This window comes from Haemorhous mexicanus, chromosome 2 (genome assembly GCF_027477595.1).
Source record: "Haemorhous mexicanus isolate bHaeMex1 chromosome 2, bHaeMex1.pri, whole genome shotgun sequence".
Classification (NCBI taxonomy): domain Eukaryota; kingdom Metazoa; phylum Chordata; class Aves; order Passeriformes; family Fringillidae; genus Haemorhous; species Haemorhous mexicanus.
This window is the reverse complement of record NC_082342.1, coordinates 56,008,286-56,035,171: the sequence shown is the minus strand read 5'-3', so window position 1 is coordinate 56,035,171 and position 26,886 is coordinate 56,008,286. Positions and strand designations below refer to the sequence as shown.

The 26,886-nt window shown below is 34.9% G+C and overlaps 1 protein-coding gene across 18 annotated transcripts in view; it reads left to right on the top strand.

Moving 5' to 3' along the window:
- POSTN (periostin) overlaps nt 1-25,042 on the top strand; it is a 31,809-nt gene extending 6,767 nt beyond the window's left edge. Inside the window, exons 4-24 of one of the 18 annotated variants that reach the window (XM_059838899.1) lie at nt 898-1,055; nt 1,661-1,825; nt 2,653-2,799; nt 3,578-3,719; nt 4,332-4,544; nt 4,705-4,839; nt 6,257-6,405; nt 6,869-7,005; nt 7,768-7,898; nt 9,466-9,596; nt 9,763-9,865; nt 10,242-10,309; nt 10,868-10,913; nt 13,002-13,049; nt 16,152-16,247; nt 16,824-16,913; nt 18,465-18,542; nt 18,942-19,022; nt 21,121-21,207; nt 23,237-23,278; nt 23,805-25,042. In XM_059838899.1, coding sequence (XP_059694882.1) covers nt 898-1,055; nt 1,661-1,825; nt 2,653-2,799; nt 3,578-3,719; nt 4,332-4,544; nt 4,705-4,839; nt 6,257-6,405; nt 6,869-7,005; nt 7,768-7,898; nt 9,466-9,596; nt 9,763-9,865; nt 10,242-10,309; nt 10,868-10,913; nt 13,002-13,049; nt 16,152-16,247; nt 16,824-16,913; nt 18,465-18,542; nt 18,942-19,022; nt 21,121-21,207; nt 23,237-23,278; nt 23,805-23,845 — 2,288 coding nt within the window. In that variant the 3' untranslated portion in view covers nt 23,846-25,042. The remainder of the gene's footprint in view (nt 1-897; nt 1,056-1,660; nt 1,826-2,652; nt 2,800-3,577; nt 3,720-4,331; nt 4,545-4,704; nt 4,840-6,256; nt 6,406-6,868; nt 7,006-7,767; nt 7,899-9,465; nt 9,597-9,762; nt 9,866-10,241; nt 10,310-10,867; nt 10,914-13,001; nt 13,050-16,151; nt 16,248-16,823; nt 16,914-18,464; nt 18,543-18,941; nt 19,023-21,120; nt 21,208-23,236; nt 23,279-23,804) is intronic. The other 17 variants (XM_059838903.1, XM_059838900.1, XM_059838902.1 and 14 more) reach the window with 17 other exon arrangements.
- The last annotated feature ends 1,844 nt before the right edge of the window (nt 25,043-26,886 follow it).

Genomic DNA, 26,886 nt, shown 5'->3' with positions numbered 1-26,886 from the left:
CCCAGGGTGGACCATATCTAAATTTTGTATTTTCCTTTTTCTGAAAAAGCTTGAATCAAATTTGCCTAAAGTCTCTTATAGACTTTATTAAAGAAAGAGTGAAAATGAAGACAGAAATTCTTCATGTCTCCTATTTATGCTATTATTCTTTGTAAAAATAAAACTAATTGCAGCAGAAAAGAGTAGTATGAGAAAGAACACATTTTATAGTTTTTGATCCCTGTAACTGAGATATTCCTTTTAATATGATTCAATAATGCAGAGTTCAGTTTGTTCAGATAAATAAATCTCCCCTCAGATACTGACATTAGGATGAGATCAGTCACACACTAGAATCACCTGTTCTTCTCAATAACCATAAAAAGAGCCAAGAACCATTAGATTATATGTAAGTGTCTCACTTCTAGATGCCTAAAATTAGGAGAGATGAATGCTGTTCTCATGTAGCCATGTTTTAACTGTGAGACTATGGCCATTCTTCCTCTCTGGATGAATCAGTATGTGCATAAACCAGACACTGGAAGAAGAGTAAGAGGCCTCACAAAACAAATTATGGTCCATCATGACTGAAGGAGACCCATCCATGAAAATTTTTGTGGGATAGCCTCCCTTCTTCATGTTGGGTTGATACAAAACACAACAGATCTTTTAAAGGAAACTTTACAATATTCGGTATTGTTTGATCAAATTTTTTATTAAGAATATCACAAAAAGCAATAGCAAGCAGATGTACTTAGATGATTTTTGAGTATGTTGACAATGAAAATTTAATCTAAACATATTGTTTAATTCTGATTTAAACAGTGTCAGAACTATTATGCATCCAAAACACAGAAAGAAAATTTGATTGTGATAAACTGAAGAGTTTACAGTATTCTTTCCTCATGTTTATTTTAGTTGCTCCTATTGATCATGTATATGGTACCCTTGGTATTGTGGGAGCTACCACCACACAGCGCTACTCTGACATGTCAAAGCTGAGAGAAGAGATTGAGGGACGAGGATCTTTCACTTTCTTTGCACCAAGCAATGAAGCCTGGGACCAGTTAGATTCAGTAAGTGTGTGTGTCTGTGTGCATGTGAGTGAGTTAAGCATTTCAGCTGAAGCAGCTAGTGTGGGATAAATTAGATTGGAAACAGTGTCAAGTTTTAGACATAAAAGGACATAATACAGGTAATAATGAAATAATCTACATGTTTAATGTAAATTTGTGAAGCTAGAGAAGCTGGGTTTACTTTCAGGAGTACTAAGCAACTCTAATTGCTTGTTACTTAAGCACTTGCATGACACATATTAGTATTGTTAATTTCTTTAGCATAGTTTTGGGAAACTCCTAGGAATTCCAGCAGCTGCATGACATACGGCTGTACACTGTCAGAAATTCAGGTGTCCTTCTTTTAGTAATTATTTCAGTTGAATAAACATTGAATTAAAGCTCCTCCAATGATTTGACTGTAGTGAAGACTCATCTTCCATTTGCGAGCAAATCAGAATTGAAGATGATTTAAGTAGAGTCAGATTTGTAGGCATCAAAGTTGTCCTCCGTAACAGATGCTGAGTATGTTAAAAGCATATACTGAGGTAAAACAATATGTACATCTTTCTGAGTGGCAAGATGTTTTGAAGCTTGTAATGAATTAAATTTCTTTTTTTCTTCAGGAAACTCACAGGAATTTGGTTGACAATGTAAATATTGAACTGTATAATTCTCTCCACCACCACATGTTAAACAGGCGCATGTTGACAAAAGATCTTAAGAATGGCATGACCCTGGTGTCTATGTATAATGGCCAGAAATTGTTTATTAACCATTATCCCAATGGGGTAAGTCTATTCTCTTTTTTCCCTCTCATATATATTTTTCCCTCTCATATTTATATTTAGTTGTTGCCTTTATTTCCTTATATAACTAAGAAAATAAATTATCAAAAGTTTACCATCCACCAAGTCATTTGCCACTGACAAAAATAAGTATTCTCTCATAGAACTTTTGACTGCTCTGTAGACTAATCACTAAGAAAGGATGAACAAAGATTGTGCTGTTTAGAAATAAAAGTGCAAATGAAAATGTACTTTCTTAATAAAAGACAAAGCCTTTTGTGGTCAAAATACATTATCATAATAAATTTGACGGCAAAATCTACTATTAATTTTTATAGTTTTCCTAAATAATATTAAAACAGGTCTTTTGTTTGAATTTGAGTGCGTGGTAGGAGCATTGAAAGTTGTAGGAAACACACATCCATTATTTGCCTAGGCAAAAAAAAAAAAAAGCTAGAAACTCTCAGTTAATTCACTCATCTTTGTTGTCTTAAATGCATCAAAATGTTTGCTTGTCTGCAGGTTTTATTGCTGAAAAAGCAGTACAATCAACACATTAGCCAGATAAGAAATCAGAATAATTGCAGTAAGAAATTAAACATGAATATGAAATCAATGTAACCTGAAAAAATCTGCTGCTATCTTTCCAGAAGCTTAGTCAAACTTTCAAATCTTACAAGGCTTTATTTCGAATTTTGAAAAAATCAATTGGAATACCAGCAGTGAATACACAATTTACAGTACCTACATTGCCAATCTGTGAGAGTCAGGTTCCAATCTTGTGATCAAATTAGTGTTTAATCTTCTACTACTTGATTCCTCAAATATAGGTTGTTACTGTTAACTGTGCCAGGATCATCCATGGCAACCAAATTGCTACCAATGGTGTTGTCCATGTCATTGATCGTGTCCTGACTTCTGTTGCAAATACCATTCAAGATTTCATTGAATTTGAGGATGATCTTTCGTCATTTAGAGTAAGTGGACAAAAATAAAAACTTTTCTCTGTTTATTTAAGGAGGGTTTTTTTAATTCCTTTTTTATTTTTTTATGAAACCTGGAAGTAAGAGGTGTTAGCTCAGTAAGAGAGAGAAATAAATTAAATTAAGAGCTCCAGGTAATATTGCAAATCTAGCTATTTAAAAAGGCAACATCAATAGCACAGAATGTGTCCCTGTGCCTAAAAAGTGTCTTCTCTTCAAGCAATGAGAAAATGAAACATGAGCATGAAGGTACAGAGTCTGGTGCTAGATAAATAAGAACAATTTCAAAACAAATAATAAAAAATGGTAAAGACACCAAATAAATTTCAGGACCTCACTCACAGAGTCAGTAGATGCTCATAAGAAGGATTTTTCTTGTACAGATGAAGCATGATTAAAAATTGTCCAGGTTTCTAATTTTTCCATCTTCTGAAAAATGCGTCTGCACAGTGTAATGGGACTTCATGCTGCGTATTTTAAAAAATATGCCATTGATTTGCAGATAACTGATGTCCTTTTCCATCTTCCATATCCTTAATAAATACAAAAAGGTATTTTAAATGCAGAGGCGTAAAGGTGAAGAAGATCCTCTGAATCCCTCAAATCCAGTTCATGACAGTTAGAGGCAACCACATTTATGATCTATCTTTTTAAAACACTATGATCTCAGTCTAGCATCCAAGTATCTGCAGGCATGAGGTAAAATTAGACAGATAATGTATTTTGGTAATATTTCAAATAATCAGCATTAAAAGAAAAAATTATATTTTAGGCTCCTGCCATTACATCAGGTGTCATGGATATTCTTGGAAGACCTGGTCATTACACAATCTTTGCTCCTACTAATGAAGCTTTTGAGAAACTTCCAAGGGGAGTTTTAGAAAGAATCATGGGTGACAAGGTGGCCTCTGAAGGTATTTAAACTTTTTTGCAAATGCGAACTATGTATGAGTGGATCAGGAGGCAGAAAGTGCATTATCCTTATATCTTAAATGAAGTACCTCTATTTTCATGTGTGTAGGAGGAGTTATTTCTTCTGTCTCTAATTTTTTTTCCACTTGCCTAAGGGGAGAAAGTCATTGAAAACTTAATCTCCAAAACATTTTAAAGGGAACTGTGAAAATATAGGCACATTGACTTTCTAATAGTTCAGCCGCATAGGTCTGATAGACATTTCTGTCCCTAGAAATTCAGAGCTATTTGAATCTGAAATTCTCTCATACCTTTGCATAGCCTATGGAGTTTTGTACTCATAGGTCCTTTTGGAGCATATCATATGCAGTGACCAGCAGATTGTAGCATAACAAATATATTTTTAAAAATATAAGGGATGCCAAATAGTTTTGATCAAAAATGTGATTTGGAGGCCTACAGTATCATTAAATTTAAATAAAGTATCTGTGAGTGAAATTAATTAAAAAGAGTGTAGCTGGGATGATTTGTTCCACACCTATATGTAAATTATACGTATATGTATATGTGTCCAAACACCTACATCTATTAAATTCCTGCTCTTTTCTCTGCAGCTCTTGTGAAGTTCCATATATTAAATACTCTCCAGTGCTCTGAAGCCATCACAGGTGGAGCTGTCTATGAAACCTTGGAAGGAAAAACTGTCGAAGTTGGTTGCGATGGTGAAAGTCTGACTGTGAATGGAGTGAAAATGGTGAAACGCAAAGATATTGTGAGAAGCAATGGCGTTATCCACCTCATTGATCAAGTGCTAATTCCTGATTCTGGTCAGTGACGTGCATGAAAACCTTGTTGCACTGAAGATATTTTCAATAACCTTACCCAGATTCCCTCAGATATATAGTTCTGGATAAGCATGGAGAATCCAAATCAGGAATAGGAAGACATTGTGTGCTAAAATACCTTTTCCTAATTCTTTACTTGCAGCCAAACAAGTCATTGAGCTTGGGGGTGCTCAGCAGACTACATTCACGGACCTGGTGGCACAGCTAGGTCTGGCATCTTCTCTAAGGCCAGAAGGCCAATACACTCTCCTGGCACCTCTGAATGGCGCTTTCTCAGGTTAGTCCCCTTAAAAGATTGTCAAAATAAACAAGTATATATGCTACCATGACAATTTTCCAACTAACCCCCAGTACTTGTTCTAAGTCTCACTGCAAGAGCATCATAGATAAATAGAATGACTTCATCCTTTCAAATGACATTCCTTGTAGAAAACAAACCTAACCACCAGGCTGCACAGATTTTTTTCACTCATATCATTTGCTAATGGAAATACTAACACTAAAATAAGATACAAAATATGCACAGAAATACTGTAGGAATTAAAAGATATTAATAAACTGCCAGTTTCCTTAGTCTTACATTACTTCCCTTACATTCAAAGCTTATTTATTCTCAGAAAATGTATGCAGTAGTTTAATTCCAGCCAACAGCTAAGTACCACACATCCGCTTGATCACTCCCCTCTTTTTCCCACTCTGGGATGGGGAGGAGAATCAGGGAAAAAAATATTATGAAACCTTATAGGCTTAGATAAGAACAATTTGATTACTTTATCAATGTAATATAATAATATAATAATGTTAATATTATTAATAGTAAAATAATAGTAGTAATAGTAATAATTGTTTTAAAGGATGATTAAAACTTAATAGAAAAAGGTGGTGCATGATACAGTTACCCTGATCCATGCCCAGCCATTGACTGACACCTCCCAGCCAGGTTCCTCCAGTTTATACACTGAGCACAACTATCTATGGTATGGAATATCCCTCTGGCAAGTTTGGGTCACCTGTCCTGGACATGATCCCTCCAGCCTCTCATGCACCTGGCCACTCACAGAGCATGAGACACTGAGCTGTCCTTGGCTTAAGGTGAGCACTGCTCAGCAACAACCAAAATGTCAGTGTGTTATCAACATTATACTCATACTAAACCCAAAACACAGCACTATGAGACCTGCTAGGAGGAAATTTGACTCTATCCTAGTTAAACCCAGGAAATACAAGAAAGTTATTATTTCTCTGTACATCAAAGCAGAGAGAAAGTGATATAAATATACCACAAAACAGGTGTTTGTATATTTACAGAGGTGACCTCATGGATATCTTGCCTTTTCTCAAAGAATCAGAGTGAAGTCTCACTACTAAGGAAGCATATTTGGATAGATTTTAGTTGTACAGGTGGAAAGGACTAGTTCTAATACAAAACACAGTAGTAATTCAGATAATGGATCAGGCACACCTATAAATCATCAGACATATTAGTTATAGTAATTAATCCTGGCTGTGTCAAAAGTTCTTGACTGAATTTGAGGAATAGTCAAAAAAATTTGTCTTCTGTATACACAGACCTGTCCATGCTTTAACTCAAGCATTTCAAAGAAAGATTCAGTATTTTCAGATTCTTTTAACTATATTTGAATAAAAACTCACTATATAAATTACCATACATTAATATCAAATTTGCTTTGTAGATGACACCCTAAGGCTGGATCAACGTCTTCTTAAAACAATCCTTCAGAATCATATTATTAAAGTGAAAGTTGGGCTCAATGAACTGTACAACGGACAAGAGCTGGAAACAATTGGAGGAAAACTACTTAGAGTCTTTGTGTATCGCACAGTAAGTGAATGAGTCTTTCTAAATTATGCATCCAGCTATGAAAATGGAAGTTAATAAAAGGCAAAGCTGAGAAACCCCCTGCATTTACCATTATGACTATCTAGCAGAAAATCCTTCAACTTTTTATGATAGCAAAAAATTAAGATCTGATCTTTCTCAATCCAAGCTTTGTTTACACGGAGAACTCTTTGGGAAAATGCAACAGAATTTCAAAGTGGATACAAATTTTTAAATCTCATTTTCCAAACTAATTAAGAACATTCTCAAGGGCCAAAACACACAGACAAAAAATCAAGTTTTAAAATATTTGCACCATGCTATTTTATTATAGATTTTGCTATTTCTGCTTACTCAAGCAATGCCAAATTTCCTGGCAAGAACACACAATTTGACTGTAGGAAGTACATATGGTTGTTATTTTTAACATTTTGTAAACAGCTACATTTGTTTCTCTTTCAATAAGGCTGTATGTATTGAAAATTCATGCATGGTCAGAGGAAGCAAAGAAGGAAGAAATGGCTTTATTCACATCTTCAGACAGATCATCAATCCAGCAGAAAAGAGTTTACATGAAATGCTGAGAAATGATAAGCGGTTTAGGTGAGTAGCAGTACTGACAGAACTGAGATTTTCCTGCAGAGGATATATACAGCACAGCTGGTCTGAGAAAAAGTTTTGGACTGTGAGCATGTGAGTTGTTGGGGTTTTGAGAGTGGGGATGGCATAGTAGGGTTTATTAACTACACAAATAACATAAAAAAGAAAAAAAATGTGGGGGAAGAAAAATGTTCTCCAGCTGTAAAATGAAAAGGCTTCCACACTCTATGCTAGAATGCTTTTTTATGGCACAAAGGGTTGTAAGATACTAGAATGAGAGGAGTAAAAGGATAGAAGGAATTGAGTGATACATTCAAAGCTATAAATGCAATGAGCTCTGGAGTTTTAATTAATGAGAGATACAATCCCCTATGGGAGCAGCAGGACTGCATATATTTCCAGTACTTATTTCTGTCCTTTTCCTGCAAATATCTCCATACTCCTAGAGCAAGAACAATCCTTTGCATCCTCCTTTTAGCTGTTTGATCTGCAAGGTTTTGTATTTGACAAATCCTCCTCTGATCCTGGCTGCCAATATATTTTTTTTCAAATAGTTTTTCCTCTGTCTGCTACTACTGCCATTTCCTTTTTTCTTTTTTTTTACCCCTCATTTTCCTCTTCTACTATCTTTATTTCTGGGAAACCGGAATGTTTGAAAATTGAAACACTATCAGAAATTAAAAAATGGGGGAAATAAGTGACTGGACCCAATTATACCACATTTCAACAAAATGTGTTTGTTGTTTGTCTGTTTGCTGTAAACAGCATTTTCCTCAGTCTGGTGAAAGCTGCAGATTTGGATGATGTTCTGGCACGGCCTGGACAGTGGACCCTGTTTGTCCCAACTAATGATGCCTTTAAAGGTTTGACTGATGATGACAAGGACATACTGATAAGTAAGTGACCAAAAAAGCCCTGGAATTATGAGCTGATTAAAATTGATTGGAAAGAAGACTAATACACCTCTGACACAAAAGCTGTCTGCCGAAGCAGTTAACCTTTTGCATAGAGCAGGTCATAGGAATCCCTTAATTATTTCCTTCTTGGGGATAGAGAAAATGTCTTCTTGGAAAAAAACTCCAGTCTGATTTTTAAATTTAAATTTCACTCCTCAGTATCTTATTCCATAATGTTGCTTCCTTCCATCATTTTTGTCTTTAATTCAAAACTTGAAGTTGTCCAAGCCCAATGCCATATTGGACTAATTCTGTAGTTAACAAGACACTTTTATTTGTCCCTCTGCATTTCCAGGGGCTTTATGCACCATTTTTTTTTTTTCTATCATTGTGACTCAGTTACTTAATGCTTTCCTTGGCCCTCATAATTTTTTTTACAGCAGATTTTTTTTTTTGTCCCAGAGTGTTTTCTAGAATTCTGTCATAGTTTTCTTTTAAATTATTATGGTGTTTTCTCCATAAAGATTAAACCTTAAACTACATAGCTTTCAACAAGTATAATACTTTGTTTATCTATAAGAAATACTTTGAAATACTTCATTTATCTACAAGAAAGATACAAACCAAGGATTATTTTAACCAGTAACTATAGTGACATAGTTACAAAGGTAATCTGATAGTTTTTGCAAAAATCTTTGCAGTGGCCATTTTTAGGCTTTTTATGGAACTTAATGCTACCTATGAATGGTACAGTCACAAAACTTCAGTCCTAATTTTACTAGGAAGAAGAAGATATATAATTGCATTTCAGTAGTGAAGTAAATAGCAGTAGGGTCAGTGATCAGAGAAAAAACACAGGGAAAAACCAGAAAATTTTCACTGAAAGAGACATCAGGAAAAGAATATGACCAGACAAGATCCCTATAGCAGTTTCATAAAGGCTGGAACTCCTAATAAAACTAGTATCAGCATGTAATTCTAGTATTAATGGTCAATATTCCATGTAATGGCAAACAGATATGGTTTGTCCACTTGGTACCCTGTCTCCTGGGGATGCTATAGCATTTCTGCAGCCCATCCTATGACTCTCAACCTCAGACAGCCCTATCAGGATGTTAACTTGAGCCAGAGAATAAATATTTTTTTTTAAGACAGTCTTGAAAATATTGGGTTTCTTTTCTTTTCACCCCACATAGGAATGTCAAACTTTGATATATGGAAATCTTCCCCAAAATAGGGTGGTTTCCCCTTGCCTGACTTCTCCAAGCTCCTTCTGTCCTCTATAAGAACAGACAAACTCAGAACTTCCAACTGCTCCATTGACCCCTTTTATGTTCTTTTGTAGATTTCTCATAGGATCTTTGTGATTATGTTCTGAGTACCTTTTTGTCATATAGTTGGGCTTTCTCCCTTTGTCATCATTCTAACAAATTCAAATTGTATGTTTGTGGTATTTTCATACATATTATGTTTCGTTCTAGTTCAAGTCTATGTGAATCCTTAGCATTCCCACGATGAATAATCCCCTACCATTTAATTATATCCATAATTTTTTGTTTTTACATAGGAGACAAAAATGCTCTCAGGAATATTCTTCTTTACCACTTGACACAAGGGGTTTTCATCGGAAGTGGCTTTGAGCCTGGTGTAACAAATATTCTTAAAACCATCCAAGGAGGCAAACTCTACTTGAAAACAGTTAAGTATAGAAAATGTCTCCCTGCTACAGCCTTGTAACAGAGATTTGATATTCCATGTCTATCCATGTTATAGAATGGCATGCATTTCTCCAAATGTTATAACAGGGTTTGGGGCTGTTTTCTAATGTCTCTGATAACCTGGGTTCTTTTTGATCCTTTACCAGGTGAATGATACTCTTCTGGTTAATGAACTGAAATCAAGAGAATCTGATCTCATGGCAACAAATGGTGTCATTCATGTCATTGACAAACTCCTATATCCAGCAGGTGAGTATTTTTTAGTGAAAGTTGTACCCAGTCTTTTAAATCTGTTTACATGCTTTGTAATTGCAATAACTTTAAAAAGGTAATCAATTTAAAGAAACAATTCCTATGTGGAATTTGAAACAGAAAATTTATCTCAATGCTCATTTTGTGGAAGAACCTTGCTTGAAACCTTGGCAAGATTTTGAAATGTTATGAAAGTAAAGTATATGAAAGACAAGACTAGCCAAGACAGCCTTTTCTGCTGATATGGAGTAATATATATCGAGTACAAGCTTGTGTGAGTGTTTGGGAATGACTGCATCTCCTGATCATTGTAAATCAAAGTAAAATGCACACAGTTGTATATTTCCTCTTACCAGCCTGCTTCTTTTGTCAGAACTGCCTGTTGGAAATGATCAGCTGCTCACAATACTGAAGAAGTTGATTAAATACATTCAAATTAAGGTATTCTTTTGATACCTCTGTCTTTCTGGCCATATCTAGCTAACTGAGCATGTTGTAAGTCACAAGTAATTCTCTGGTCCTTTCTTTCTTCAGCGGACAACACATTCAATAGCTCCCAGTTACCCAAATATAATCATGAATGATATCCTGCACCCAGCAGTTATGTTTTTCAATGCCAAATAATTGTAGAATATTTGCATTTGGATAATATCAGTGTGAATTGGCCCAAATCTGCTCTTTAGTTCACTTTGTCACTTTTGGAAAACAAATCACTTATTTGAAAAAAATACCCAGTGACTAAATCCTTATGCCATTAAAGCCAGCAACATCAATAACCTGTGAAGAAAAAGTAGACATCCTTGTCTATCTCAGCTATCCTCCCTCTTTGTTGAGGGAGATTGCATCCTCCCTCAACAATGAGTGAGACAACCTGGACAAATAGCATCACCTAACCTTTAGGTCAATGAAGCAATGAATCCTACCCACACCCACGAGGAAACTGTAAGGGAAATGCTACTTTTTTAAAATTTTAAATAAATTGCTTTTCTGTTTTTATAGTTTGTTCGTGACAGTACCTTCAAAGAGATTCCACTGACATTTTACAGTAAGTTCATTTTAAATACTTCCAGATGAGTTGAATATTGCTTTTTAAGTGGTGCCAATTCCAATTTGGAATTGTGCATCTCTTTTTCAATAAAGAAGAAAGAAATTTCTGGGAAAGTAAGATGTGCCAATGAAGAAAAGGAAGAGAAAGACTCAAAGTAGAATGTTTCTGGCTGCTGTGCTACTGTATTTTTCCCTTTCCAGATGTGTGACTGGAAAGTAACCCTAAAGTAAGCTATTTAAACTCTTGGGGTAGACAAGATACATATGGAAAAGATTGCTTTTCAGCTTTTAGCCAAGTTTCAGTGCATGGTGCATAACAGAGTTGTATCTCTCTCTAAGATGTAGCATAGTATTGTGATCTCCAAGATGCAGCATTGTCTGTGTGCTGAGATACTTTTTCTTCCAGAAATATTCCCAAAGGGACAGAGTGTACCTCTTGACCCTGTTTCCCATATGTGCAAATATGAGGCTTGAATGGGACACAGTTGTTCAGAATATTTTCTCTTTAGGGAGTACATGTAAAAAAAATACCCCTTTTAGCTTTCTTGCAGCCTTTCTCAGGTTGTGCATTTAATTCCTTATTATAGGATATGTGTTGAAACAAGCTGTTAAAAGACTAAGTTCCTGCTGTAACCTTGTGAGGCAAGATGAATTTAGACAAATTATTAAATTCTGATGGAGTCCTACCCATATTTCACAGTATAAAGTAAAACCATCCCATCAGACTTTTGGAAATTAGGAATGGACATACTGAAATTAAAATACCCTTGGAACAAAAAATGGAGTAATTCACCTTGATGACAAGTTGAAAATGAGTCAACAGTGCCCCAGCAGCACAAGTAACCAACCCTGCCTGGGGTACATCAGGCCCAGCATCACCATCCAGGCAAGGGAGGGGATTGTCCCACTCTTCTCTGCACTGGGGCAGCCTCACCCCAAGTGCTGGGGCAGTTTTGGGAGCCAGTTTTGGGCCCAGTGTCCAGAGGAGGGTGATCGAGACGTTGAAAGTTCTTGAGGTCAAGACTTTGAGGAGTTGTTGAGGTCACTTGGCTTGTTCAGTTTGGATAAAAGAAGGCAGAGGGGTGAGCTCATTGCTGAGCAGTGACCCCATCTCAACCCATGCCTTCCCCAAGAATGGCAGGGGAGGGGGTGTGCTGGTCTGCTTATGGTGACCAACGACAGGACACGAGGAAATGGAATGAAGCTGCTTTGGGAAAATTCAGATGGGACATTAGGAAAAGGTTCTTTACCCAGAGGATGGTCAGTCAATGGGACACAATCCTCAGGAAAGTGGTCATAGCACCAAGCCAGACAGAGTTCAAGGAGCTTCTGGACAGCACCCTTGGTCATATGGCTGTCTTCCTTCCCCTTGGAGAAGAAGGGCTTGATCCCTATGCATCTCTTCCCATTTATTCTATGATTCTACCTCCCACGGCCAGTGAGAGTAGCACAGGAAGCAGTGCCTGTAATAATTAAGCTAAAGAGGTCAATGTGGACACCTAGAAAGCTGTAGCTGTGGATTCAGTTGAGTGAGAGACTGGGAAGACTGGAACCTCTATCAGTGTGGACTTCTCCAGTGGATGGGTATGAGTCAAATCACTATCAGAGGTGTTCAATGAATACTTGAGTCTGTCCTGGGTGGACAACTTGATATTCCAAGAGCAAATTTTCTGTCATGTTCCACCTATAGTTCTGAATGTTTCCTGTGTGTGCCTGATCAACTCCTGAATGAAAAGGGCAATATTTAGGCATAAGTCATGTCAGGGAATTGTGCAAAATTTTGTGTGGGTAATTGTACAAGCCCTCTCTATTATGTACCAGACATCATCATTGGTACCATGACCCATGGGTTTCATAAAAGGCAAATACCATATCAGCAGATTCTGTCTGCAGGTGACCTGAGTGGATCACCATTTCATAACCAGAACCAAGATTCATGCTCTAGATCCTTTTGCATTGCTCTTCCACCCATTAATATCTATTATTTTACCCACATCCTTATGAGCAGACCAAATCTAACCGATGGTTGCCTCAAAGAAATTGTAAGAATGGAATGCACTGTATATTCCATTTTCTGTATTTTCAGAAATTAACATAATTGAAAGCAACGTCCAGCCTATCATCACAAAGGAAGGTAAATGAGGCCTGTGGTATATATATTTCTGCATATGTTCATATACATATTCAGAATATATCTTGAATATATTTCTTTACTGGGATGAATTTTATACCCAGCAACTCCAGAATGCTAAGCACTTTGCTGGAAAAGCAAAGATACAAATATTGCAATTAGAACTGACTGAAATATTTTGTACTAAAAGATTATCCATGGTTTTTCTCCCCAAGTGAATTTTCTTCTTTTTCTATGGGTATTTTAAAATATCTTTAATAATATTTTTGAGCCATTTTTTAATCACCTTTTTTTTCAATGAAGACATTTCCTTTTTTTCTAAATTAAAGCAGATATTTTAAATTAGTTATGTTTCTTATACTTTGAAGAGAAAAGCTGGTTCATTTTCCTATAATTTTCAATCAGTTCTAACTACCAATATCTGTTGGATGCCTGAAAATATCTACCCAATTTTTGGCTTTTTTTATTTTTCCATATGGAAGCATGACTTGAAGATCAACAATGGGACTGAAGAGAAAAGATGTGGGGATGGGACTGCTAAGATCACTTGTGATTTATAACTTAAGTAAAGCTGATGAGATTCAGTTTCCGATTGAAATAAAAATGCTGAAATGGAATTTTTTATTTCAACAGAGAAAGGCAGTTAAAAATGTCACGCAAAGAATTTTATCCAGACTGCTTAATCAGTGTTTCTGGGAGGATTTCCTTCCAGAAGAAGTGACAAATGCTTACTTTTTGAGGAGCTTGTCTCTGCTTCATCCCATTTAGGATTAGAGGCCATTTAACATATATGCTGATCTTTTTTTGTTGCCTAGTCTCCATCATTAAATCAGATCCACAGTGCAATACAAATGGATAGATTATTTCATATGGTAATTCATCCAAGCTATTTTAGAAATCTTGCTATGGTGAGGGTGAATCACTCTCTGAAAGTACCTCTTCTGCTCTGTTAAACCCAGAGACAGAGTACTTTAGGTGATTTACAAGACATTTAGAAGTTGAAAATTAACTGAAATAAAATTGTCTTTAAAAAAAAAATGAAAAATAAAATATTTCTTGAAATATTTCATGAAATATCAAAAGTCTGAGCACTTGTATAGTCAAATTTAGAACTAAATTTTAGTCACCAAATAGAGAGAGAAAAAAAAGTTAATGAGTATTGAAGGGCTTCTCCTTTCCATTTCCAGTGCAGTATTTCTGCTTTGGGACATAGTCCAGGGAAAGATCTCTGGCCAGTGCAGCCTTTCTGCTGATAATTGCTTCAGATATAGACCAAATAAAACCAATTCTGTCACTTCTGAAGTTTCTCAGTAACAGTAGTGAGTGGCAGATGCCATCAGAACCACGTAAATCCACAAGAGTCTGTAGATAAAAGCTGGCAAAGTTAAATGCTAATTTTGTCAGGAAATTCTACTGGATCATCATGCAAGGGCATTTTCCACTAAAAAATAATTACATTTCTCCCCACCAAGTTTAGAGGGGGATGTGTGCCTTTTCCTGTCTCAGTGTTTTCTGCTTGGGTTGTGCTTCCATTTTTTGTACTTGGGCATTTATGGGATCTAAAAGTTTAAACAGCTATAGAGTCAAATCTGACTGAAATCCAAATTTTAACAGATAAAATATTCACAGGATTGATCCTAGACTAGGCAATATAGTTGGCTATGCCTTCACCTTTTGGTTTACACACAGTTATTGAGAAATGTAAAAATAAAGCATTTATAAATATTCATAAATACAACTTTTACATTATTTATTTACATTCATCACTTTTATCAATGTAAATTGCTATTTAATAGATTCTCAACATGCAAAAAATTCCTCCAGATTTAAAACAGAAACAGGGAATAAGTCTTGTAAGACACTTACTTCAAAATATTTATAAATATTTTTCATTCAGACCTGTTAAAAAAAAAGAAGTGAGGGTTTGTTCAGCTGTTTATAACTCAGAGTAAATTAATAGATGTCCATAATAACAGGGAATCTTTATGATTCTATCATATAATATCATCTGAATTATTTATTCCTAAATTTTAATTGATGCAGTCATTTGCTGCTAAAAAAAAAAAACCCAAAACATTTTTGGTTTTTATTATTGAAGGTTGCCTATATTGACTGTTTGCAACAATTAACAGGGGGCACACATCTTTTAAAGCTGTTGTTAAATCCTGATCAGTAATTATGGAAAAAATAATCAGTGTACAATCAACTTCTACAAAAATCCAAATAAAGATATTTAAGGGATTTTTAAGGAAAGTAAAATAGATGGATTTTGCTAAGTTTCTGTCTCTGAATAAGGAATAAAGAAAGTTTGTTTTACAGCAGCTTCTTAAGTAAAAGGAGCCCCACAGCAATCATTAGGGAAGAACAATATTATTATTGCTAATTGATGGTATGTTCCTAAATTATCTAGTATCTCCTGCTTCAGCATACCAGACAAAGCTACATTTGAATCAGTGTAATCAAAATGACTTCACCCATGATAATGATAGCCAGTAATGCTGATAAATATCCTTACAGCCATTCCAGCTGATCTTAAAAGTTTGCTTTTCGGTTGTTTGGGTTTTTTTAAGCTGTGTAACCACTGGCCAAGTCTTAAACACAAAGGAAAAAAAAAAAGCCACATAAAAACCTCAAAGCAAAAAATAAAAGAAACTCCAAAGCGACAAATAAGAAAAACAACTAAAAACTGAAAATCTCTCCCTCTGTAGATTGCATGCTGATCACTAGTGGAACAATAGCTGTAAGATATCTGCAAAGAGGCAGAGTGACCCTCTTACCAATATACATAGAAAAAGACTTCCTTTCTGCTGATGATGATCTGGTTTATTGCCTGGAACTTGTTAACAAATGTTAAAAATATCATATGCACAAAATAAATAAAAAGTGACTGTACGGCAGGATCTTTTTTTAAGATCTTGTGTGAGAAAACACAAGACTGTAAATGTAGCCACAAATAACCTCTCAGATATAAACAGCCCTCTATTACAATAATCTGGTTTATCTAGAGTAGGGGGAGAAAATGCAAGCTTCATCTCACCCCCATGGAATGCTACAAGTCTTTTATGACTATTTGTAACGTGTTGTTTTTTTTTTCCTGTGTCACAGACCCATCTATCACACAGCTCACTAAATTAATTGAAGGGGAACCTGAGTTCAAAATAGTCAGGGAAGGAGAGACAATAACTAAAGTGATTCATGGAGGTTGGTATGCTTTCAGCAACTCAATTTGCATTAGCCTTCACTATTGCCCATCAGTTGATACTTTGTCTAGGTGATTCATGTTAGGCAGCTGTTCTGTTTTTAACAAGACCTTTGTGAAGTGCTGCAACTTTAATTGCATCATATACTTTTTAATTCTCATGCATTTAAAAAAAATTGAGGGTTTTTTTTTTCCCCTAGTTGTGTTCCACAGCTTCAGTCAAGACAATTTAGAAATACTCTGCATGCTGACATATATCTCAGTAAAGAATTTCTTGAAATCAAATATGTAGTATGTGATTCTGCAATTAAAAGGCAATTTTGTCAGAAAGAGAGGTAAACCTTGCCTTCTCTTTGCTAAGGACATTGAGATGTTCACATGTAGGATGGTTTTAAAGGAGAAATCACACAAACTTCCTAAATTTTGAGTAGATTCAGTTCCTGATGTCTGAACATTTTTATTTTAAATAAAATATTCTATGGTATTTCCTTCCATGCTTCAGTCAGTTTCCACATCTCAAAAAGAACACTTGAAAGTTCATTACTTGATTAATGCATTGAATTTAAAAATCCTTGTAGAACCAATTATTAAAACATACACCAAAATCATTGATGGACGACCTGTGGAAGTGACAGAGAAAAAAGTAACAGAAGAAAGAATTATTCAAGGTAAATTAAGCTGAGATATTAATTCTTAGTAAAGCCCCCCTTTGCATACAAAAGTAACATATCTTAAGTTCTATCCTATTGCCTAAACTGCATTTTCTTGACAGTTGAATTTTCCTTAATACTTCCCACTGTCTCTGTAAGGCTCGCCATGTGTCCTACACACATATACATAAATGGAAACAATAACAGCATGCAAAACTATGAAAATTTGTCTTTTTTTTTTCATTTTTATTTTCATATTTTGGTAAGTGTCTACTTCTGCTAACTTCTTGCTACCATTTCAGAATGATACTGCTTTTATTGTGTTTTTATACTCTGCTTTGCTTTGGAAGGAAATTTTTTTTTTTTTCTGAACTTCTGGATTATGTACCTCCAGGAAGGTTTCATTTTACCAAACATAGATGTTTAATGTGTAGATGCCTATTTCTGCATGTCATCCCAGGCTCTCTTGACAGCCATTTCAGAAAAAGATCTCTGTTTCTCTGTAAGGTGGGGACTTGATCTGACATCCACAAGTAGGACACTTGGATATAGCAAATGTAAGATAAAATCAATATGCATCTGCATCACTGGATTTTCTCAAAGAAAAGCTCCCAAATTCCTTGGCCAATTTCAACTGCATTTGACTTGTTACAGAGCTATTTCTTTAAGCATCCTAGAAACTGATAAGTGGAGTGAGGCATACTTAAGCATGGTAGGTGATATATGGAGTTCTCTGTTGGCACTTTTTGATCGCCTTGCTAAAATATCAGTTTGAATGCTACCATTAAAATTCTGTCTGCTAGAGAGCTTGTAAGGAAAAGACACTGTTATAACAACATGTTGACTTAGCTGTAAGTCCTAATATTCAGTTTATTTAGAAAATATTGAAATTCAACTGAATTAATTTGAGAAAGAGAAATAAAAAGTCATGCTTAAGTTATTATCACACAACTTTTTACTACAATGAAAATAACTGAATGAAAGGCATTAGTGGTTTATGAATAAACCTGAGACTATTTTCTGGCAAAAATTGTTGGGGAGACGAATAAAATAAAATTTTCCCAATTCTCAGATTTAAGTTTCACTAATATCCCATGTGAAAGGGTAAATATAATGTAAAATGCCAGAATTTCAGACCTGTATCTCATTTTAAATCTGTAGAAACTGGTAAGGACTCTCAAATATTAAGTCTTCAAATGATTCATAGCAATAATAAAAGAAAAAATGTCTATTTGCAGCAGTCAATTCAGACTAATAATGGACTGCAGAAATATCTGATCTGTGATCTAATACAACAGAGTTTAAAATTGTGTCTTACTCTAAGAATGTAAGCAGGTAATTTTTCTTATGATGACAAATTTGGCTAATTACTTTCAGGACTAGTTCTAACTACTGTTTTTAATGCTCATTCAGTTTAATTTTGGAAACGGTAAAAACTAAAGCTACCATACAAGCAGAGTACAGCCTGTTACCTAAGGAATCACCATAGGAATTAAATAGGAAAATATAAATTAAAGGACAAACCTGTTATATCTGATAAAAGCCACTATCTTATAAAATTTTTTCCAGGTCCTGAAATAAAATATACCAGAATTACTGCAGGAGGTTCAGACAATGAAGAAAAGTTAAAGAAAATCCTTGAAGAAGGTTAGTATGCTTGCTTTATTTCATTTCTTTAACATACAAATATATATATAGCTAACTTAAATAATTACTGAGTAGATATTCCATGTTTAAAAAAATTATGTTCATACTGCAAAATCTTACTCAGATATTACTCATCAGAACTCTTCAAATGTAAAATTCTGGTTTGAGTCCTTGATCTTCATAGTTCAGTCAGCTCTAGAGCTGAAGCTGCCTGGGTCTAATACATAGCATGCTATGTTTGTCATATAATATCATGTTTCCAGTGTTTATATGAAATTTGATAACATACATGAATTTTAAAATTCAGAACAATGCTATGACATGATTATATGTGCTCTTGCGGGATTGCCAAATGTTTTCTGTAAATCAACTTTTTTGCCATAACCTGTATCCTATCAGAGGTTACCAAAGTGACCAAATTTATTGAAGGAGATGGTCATTTACTGGAAGATGAAGAAATCAAAAGACTTCTGCAGGGAGGTAATTCAGAGAATTATAACTAACATTTTTGCAACAGGTTATGATGACTGAAACCCCTCTCAGATATGTCGAACTCAACATTTTAAAGACTGATGTAGTAGAAGTGGAATTTTAATGGAAAAAAATAGAACACTATACTCTAGTGCCAGATATCTGTGAAATGGCAGTAAGAATCAAAGCTTGAGTAATCAATTTTTTAATGCCATTGATCACAGGAAAAAAATTTATTTTGGTTTTTTCAGTCTTTAAAAGGTTACTGAATTAAAACCCAGGGGAGCAATGAAGATTTATTCCAATATATTTTAGCAAATTTAAATCTGTGAAAAACACTATGAAATGGAACATATTGTAACTGGCCAAATTCATCTTACTTATCAGTTCTTCAGAAATGAATGTTCATTGCCCTCAAGTTAATAATTAAAGGCATGTTTAACATCTTCTTTAAATGCTTACAGGTGATGGATATCCAGACATTAACTTTAATTCTCTTCAAATACAGCATTCCAAGGAATGGTTTTCTTTCCTTCTTGCTCTCTTAATTCTAACAGTGTTGGCAGTACATAACCAGTAGCTGTAGAAAATAGTAAAAGAACTTCTGCTTATGAAATTAATCTTTATCTATGAATTTGGAATGTTCTCTGCTTAATGTAGATTAGACAAACTATCTATAATAGCAATGGGTAATAAAAAAAGAATTTAAGTGATATGGTTTTTAGAAATGTTAGTTTAAATCTGAGTCAGAAGGTCAAAAATATGGATTGATGCTTCTCTTGACAAAAACTAAATGAATCCATTTAATTTTATGTTCACTTTTCAGTAAGTTACAAAGTTGTATGCCTGTAAAGTAACTTACAGCCCCATTTAGTTCACTGAACTAAATCTCATTGTCTTTCAAAAACACTATTGTGTGAATGTGACTTGAAATTCAGTCAAGTAAAAAATTTCCTGTTGGCTGAACAGCTGACCACCAAACTTAAAAATGCTGGCTGATAATACAGCTTGTCTTAGAGAAAAGCAAGATATGGCTGTGACTCCCATTGACTGTAACTCTGTCTGTTTCAAACCTCTGAATCTTAGTTTTACAGACCTAAGCCAGAATTCACCTATAATATTGGACAGAAAGAGAAACTTCCAGAGGGTTTTTCATTTTGTCCTAACTATCCAAGCTATGTGAAAAGATTTGCTCTCTGGAGATGCCTATTTCTCGATTGACTATTTTAAAAGAAAAGCTGGAAATTAAAAAAATTGCAGCAAGAAAATTCCTGTATATACTGCACTATTGCTTTAAAACAGTCAACAAAAATCAGGCTGAAATTTTATCTGTAGAATTCTGGTCAGATACCAGAATCTAACAATTATAACTACTTGTAATCACCTTCAGATACAGAGGTATACAATTAAATAGGTGTAATCTGGAGAGATGCATCTTAGAGCATATAGGTGTATGGAAATGAGATAGTTTCTCTCTAGAAAATTTGAAGAAGACAATATCATCTCTTGAATTCTTGCTATTTTCCTTGCTATTATATGTTAGTCTGCATAAGCATCCCGCTTTACAGAATGGACCAAGTAGGAAGATTTGTCTTTTACTTTAATTTGATTTTTCTCTATCTTTTCCATGATTTATCCAGTCAGTTACCCTTGGCTGCTGTGAAAATACCTTACTATACATTTAGCCAATAAAAGCAGACACACATGCTGCTTCAGGGTTATTGATGATAATGCTTTATGGCCCTCTTGTCTACTTTAAATTATTTTTTATTGAAAATTTCCTAATCATTTGAAGTACTGACACAAACAAATATATTATCACTGTCTAAATAAAAGAATGATTTCATGTGGGCTTTAATTCTGCTCATAAAATATTCATTACTGCTTAAAACAATTAGCAGTCTTTGCTGAAGCAGAACTTTAAACCAAGATTGCAATGAATGACTCATCCCTAGAGGTAACATGCCTTAAGGCATGAATAGCATGGTAGCCTGCAACACCTATGCCCCAAAATGACATTGTTTCCACTGAGGATATGCCGGATTTCCTTGCATATGGAAAAATGCTATGCCAGATTTAACTCATTTGTTTTTGATGCTTACCATAGCCGGAACTGAGTACACCAAGGTTACTAAAGTAATTGAGGGAGAGCCACAGATTATCGAGAGAGAAATCAAGAAAGTTCATCTGGAAGGTTAGTTTGTCAAAAATTCAGTATCACTAAGACCTGCTTTGTCCAAAGTGATCATTCCAGGTGAGGTTTTACAGTATCTATTCATTAAAATCATTAGGTCTGAAGCCAGCATTTTAGCAAGTGTTTTATAATTGTTTTGGAAAAGAATTCTTTCACTGATGTTGTAAAGAAAAATGTTGAGGCTTATCTTGTGGCTAAAAGTAACTAAAAGGTTTGGCAAGCATAGTAGACAAGAGGAAATGCCTAACCACAAAGCTTAGGTAAAACTTTTGAAGGAACATGAACCATAAAGGATTTACTTTTCTTTAAGCAGCGCATACAGAAGAAGACCACGTGAGTTGCTTTTAACTTGAGTTATTTCTTGTCAGTGTAAATGTGATCTGTTGCTGCCAGGGTTTCTCAGTGTTGTGAAGGAGTGGGTGGGGTGCAGGGAATATAACCACTGAGGTTGAGTAAATATCTCACAGGGTCTTGGAATTTCTCTACCTTTGTCCTGCTGTTAAATGAGGGAAGCTTTTGATTTCAAAAAACAGAATGGAATAAAGGTCCAAAAGGAGCCAAATGGAATTCACTCTGCCTTTGTACCAGCAATTTGTTCTTTGACTTTAACAACCATTGTTTAATGATCTTCATTCAAAGCTAAGAAGTAATTTGCTTAGGGTTTCTTTTGAGTTTATGTCTTTTTCTAATTCTAATTATGCAGAATAGGTTATTCTGTCAGCCTTTGAACTAAATACGTAGGAGGAAAATATGTCTTTTGGACAGTGAAATTAAATAAATGTGTTTCTGCCTTTTTAATTTTGAAGTCTGTGCCAAGTAATGAAGGTTTATACATAGTGTTTGTACAGCTTCAGTGCTGAGTAGTACAAGGAATGCTGGGGAGTCTCCTGTTGCCTGAAAATGACAAATGAGTGTGATCTTCAAACACAAGGCTTATCTGAAAGCATAATTGTACAGACATCACCTACGTATGGAAAGCACACTTTGGATGGACCATATTCTGTCCTTGTCAGGACAGTGCAGAGCTTGGAATTTTCTGCCATGGTGGTGCAGATACCCACTGTTTAGTCTCAGCTGGAATGAGGCCAAGCCTGCATCTTAGGGCTATGCATTTATATACCCTGTACATCAGGATGAAAAGAGAACTGGCTGCAGCTTGTTAAGTGAATATACAAGTACTTCATGGCTGTAAAGGAGGAAAAATTACTGCAGTAACATTTGGTGATGGTAACAGAAGAACTATTTCTTATGCTTGTGACGTGTTCTTCCTCCCAACAAGGAGACATCTGGTTAAAAATGTCTTAAGATTTGATGAGAAAAAGGAAAACAAGTCCATAGTTTCACTGAATAAGTGAAATAAAAAGGATATATCTAATGGGGGTGGTACCTATCCAATAGCCTTCGCTCTGCTCCACCTTTTAAAGCAGAAGCCTGAGAAAATTAACTGAACCCTAAATGTGGGATCGTACTGTGGACTCACAATGTAGTTACAAATCAAGCCCCAAACACAGCTGGATATGTGGCCAATATCTTGTAATGGTTCCAAGCATTTAGCTTTTGAATAGTTCCTGAAGTAATGTCAATGCAACAGACCTGGACATCTGCTGCCAAAAGCTGAGACTGAGTCCTGTGCCTTAACCTGAGCTTGTACATCAGTGACACAGTGTCACATGGTGTTTCAGGAGTGAAGAGCATAGGCAAAATGCCCTGGCACATGCCTACATTATGTAACCATCTGTAGAAGATCAGTGTGGATAATGGATTAATTCATATGTTTAAAATGCAAATATGCTATTAAAATATTACTAAGATTTAATGGATGACTGCATGTGGGAGAAATGTGTGAATTGTATTATAAGCATTCATATTTCAGGTGATCAAGCCAACATGCTTCTGGAACAAAATTCTTAATTTACTGAAAAATTTAAACAAACTTCAAAAGTCATCAATGAGTTTCCAACATTTCTAATGAATTTTAATTCAAAGGCAGCAGCAAATAACTTCTGACTGCAATATTTCTGTTTTCTAGATGCACCTGTACGGAAAGCACAACCATCCAGGAGGGCACAAGGTAAAAATAGCCACGCATTTAAACATTATACACATATCAAATATTATCTCAGTTATCTTAAGAGTCAGGACAGGAGTAAAAAAAGGCTCTAATAATATTATTTCAAAGGAAAGAGCTGTATTTCTGTTTTAAAAAAAATCCTAACAAAATCTGGAGTTGCCTTTTTTTTTTTTTTTCTGATACCTAAAAACAATCTAGATTGTGTGTTTTACTGAAAGAGTGTTTCAGAAGAAATTAAAGCCATCAAAGTGAAGTCTGACTTTGGAGTCAGCAATGGTAAAATGACACTCTGGGAGTCTCCACTGCAAGATTTATAACTCTCAGAATCTGTGTTATTTTGATTAATGAAGAAGAAGCTGAAAGATCAGTTTAATTTCAGAGCTGCCAGCACAAGAGAGACATATTCATCTCCAGGCTTCATCTTTCCTTTTCACACGTCTGTTTCACAAGTAAATACAGTATATAGTCTTGCTATGTTACATATAATTACAGGTAATAATTAAAGCTCTTTTACCATATTTTGCAGGAGGAGGAGCAAGAAGGAGGACAAGACTAGATCATTCCTAAAAGCTTGCCAAGACAGAATACACAGAATTAAAAAAGAAGAACATGGTCTTTGAGAGGAACTGTTTGGTTTTTTTTTTTTTAATGAGAAGATTAGAAAATGACCTTGTATTGATGACATAATGTAAACTGAACCATGAATCCACAAAAAGATGTGAAGCTGCAGATACTCACTGCCAGCACAGTGCTCACTAGGAGTAATCCATTGGAGGTGCTTTTACTGCTCTTGATAGTAAGCACTATCAAGGGTGGGATCCTGGAAGCCCAAAAACTTGTTAGAACCAGGATTCTTTCTTCTGGTTAGTAAGTGTTTGCAGGATTGGATTAAAAACGAGCAGGGAACAATACAGAGTGTATTTTTTTATTATTATTATTTCCACTAAATAAGAAATATAAGTGAAACTAGATAAATTCTAGAAAAAAGAAAAAAAATCACCTCAGGTGACTTTTATAGTAATCTAAGGAAATATGAGATGTTACCATAGCACTTTTGGTTCAGTAGTATTGTATGCTTTTATAAGTCAAAATTCATCATGTGATTAAATTCATAATACCAGTAATGTTACCTTTTCTAAGCAAACAAATATACCTTATATTAAATATATCATGGAGTTTTTTTGTCCTACATTGCATATCCAAATACCTTCTTGTAACTTGGCTAATGGAAGCTCTTCAAAAAAGAAAAAAAGCTAACATTATGAGCTTCTTGCAATGTATTAGAGATCATGTTGACTTCTTTATTTATAAAAAATCACATTCCCATTAAAGGAATCCTATAACAATCCCCATACTGAGATTCTTGAGTGTTTTCCCATTTTTCCCTAAATGTGTCTTTTGATTATTAAAGTGGATTATAAAAGCAATAAATAAAATGCATGCAAGCAGTTAACTCAGCATGGAAAAAGGTCTTAAAAAATTAGGCCGGGTCTGAAAGCTTTTGTATCAAAACATGCTTTGCTAATGTCTGGTACTAATGTGGAGTTTTCTGTAAATTATGTCAATTTTATCACTCTAATTTTGTACTCATAGGAGTTTTCTGCCTTTATCAACAAAAGGTGAAAGACAATTATTCATGGAGTAGAAAAAAACTTGTTCAAAGTTCCTTAATTTTGCAGACCAAAATATCAGAGGCATTGTCTAACATGCTTTTCTACTTCTGTTTTGAAACAAATACTCAATAAAGAATTTGGCCGAACTGTGTTTGCTTTTATTTGTAAATATTTTTTAATAGCAAAGCAAATTCTAAATATTTTTAAGATTTTAAATTAAACTTGTAGTTGCAAAATAGTCTTTCACAGAAGCAAACTGATGCTTCCCCTTCTTACTTAGCAGGTGCTAATGGACTTAAACTGCACTATTCTCCTTAAATAGTGAAAAACTTTCCCTAATTCCACAATGGCTTTCCTTAAACACGGCTCCTTGAACAGCACTGCTGTCTGAGAATGAGATTGATAAATTGTGCAGCCTTACTGGGCCATCAGACATGTCACTAAGGCAACCTCAGTATTTACTATGATAGTGCTTTAATGGAAGAACATCTTTTAACCCTGGCAAGGGCTAGATAGCTTTTAGGTCAACATCAGAGCTCTTAGGACTATCTAAAAGGTGAAGCTGTCACCTTTCTCTGGGACATTTGATTGTCTTTAAATCATTAGGTTTAAACTTCTTCTTTCAATGCTGTGCTATCATGAGCTATCAGTCAAGATTTTAACTGACAGAAATTATTTTAGGGGAAGAATGTGTCTGTCTTCTTTCCTCAAAAAAGATTAGGAGATAAGGAAGAAAATAAAATTATAATGACAGATAAAGAATGGACAGAAAATAGGAAGAAAGTAAAAGGTAGCAAATAATTGATTAAGACCTATCCTGTGGTAGGACAATTTTACCTTTTCAATTAGGAATAAATTTTTGAATTTGTGACATACCATAACTTTAGTATGTTTTCTGCTTTGATAACATTTTAAAGCACATGGTATTCACTAAAATACACTTCATATTTCACCCTTCAATATAATCTATTAATAATAAGTAATATATAACATAATAGTAATATATAATACAATACAAGTTAAATACAACAGTATACAAAGGGCACTGCTCCGTGAAAACTTGTTTCCCTGATACATCATCCCTCTCAATGCTTCTTAGGCTGCAGTAGATGTCTGCTCTGCTGCAGTGAACAGAGACATTTCTTTTGGTGGAGTGGCTTTGTCTAGCTCTCTGAACAGGAATCTTTCCACAAACCAATGTAGAAAGAAAAACAACATGTTCTTTTATCTTGTTTTTATATGCTTAGCCATTTCTCTGCCAACACAGTCTTTTACCAATGAGCAAATTTGGAGAACTTACAACTTCTCCTGTTGTACTTCACCTCCTTACAACTTCTCCTCCTATTTATTTCCCCTCACCTCAGAACAATTTAAATTCATGTCATGTGATTAAACAGGGGGTTAGCATACTACCAACTTAGAATTCTCTTTAGCAATAGTACACTCACTTTACTTTGTGTTTCTTTATAGTGTCTCAGGTTTTCATAAACAGGAATGTCCATTGAGTTGGTGATGGAATTCTCAAAGCATTTGTTCTGCTTCCTTTGATATCCTGTATGAAAACTAATTCAGAAGAAATTTGTACTGTCAGTGTTACCAAGTCTTTCAGTTTTGCCAGCAGAAAGTGCACATAAATAATCTACAAGATCACAAAATATGAAAGATGATCTAACTAAAATAAAATGAATAGTTTGATTCCTTTATGAAGACAATGGTGTGAAATCTGAAAAATAATTACAAGAAAGATTTTTTTACCATTTCCATTTTGACAACTGAAAATGTGCTTAGCGAGTGACCATCTCCAATGTAAACGTAGATGCCCTTTCATGTCATTTTTCTCTCAGGAGATGTGGAATAGCAAAACTAAATTCAAGAATTCCTCTTTTGTCCACAAAGTATTCTAATAAAATTGTGGGTGGGAACAGTAGTCCTTAGAGATTGGTTGCACTGTATTTAATTATTTTATTGTCTAAAGCTCAGAACCAGTAAACACCA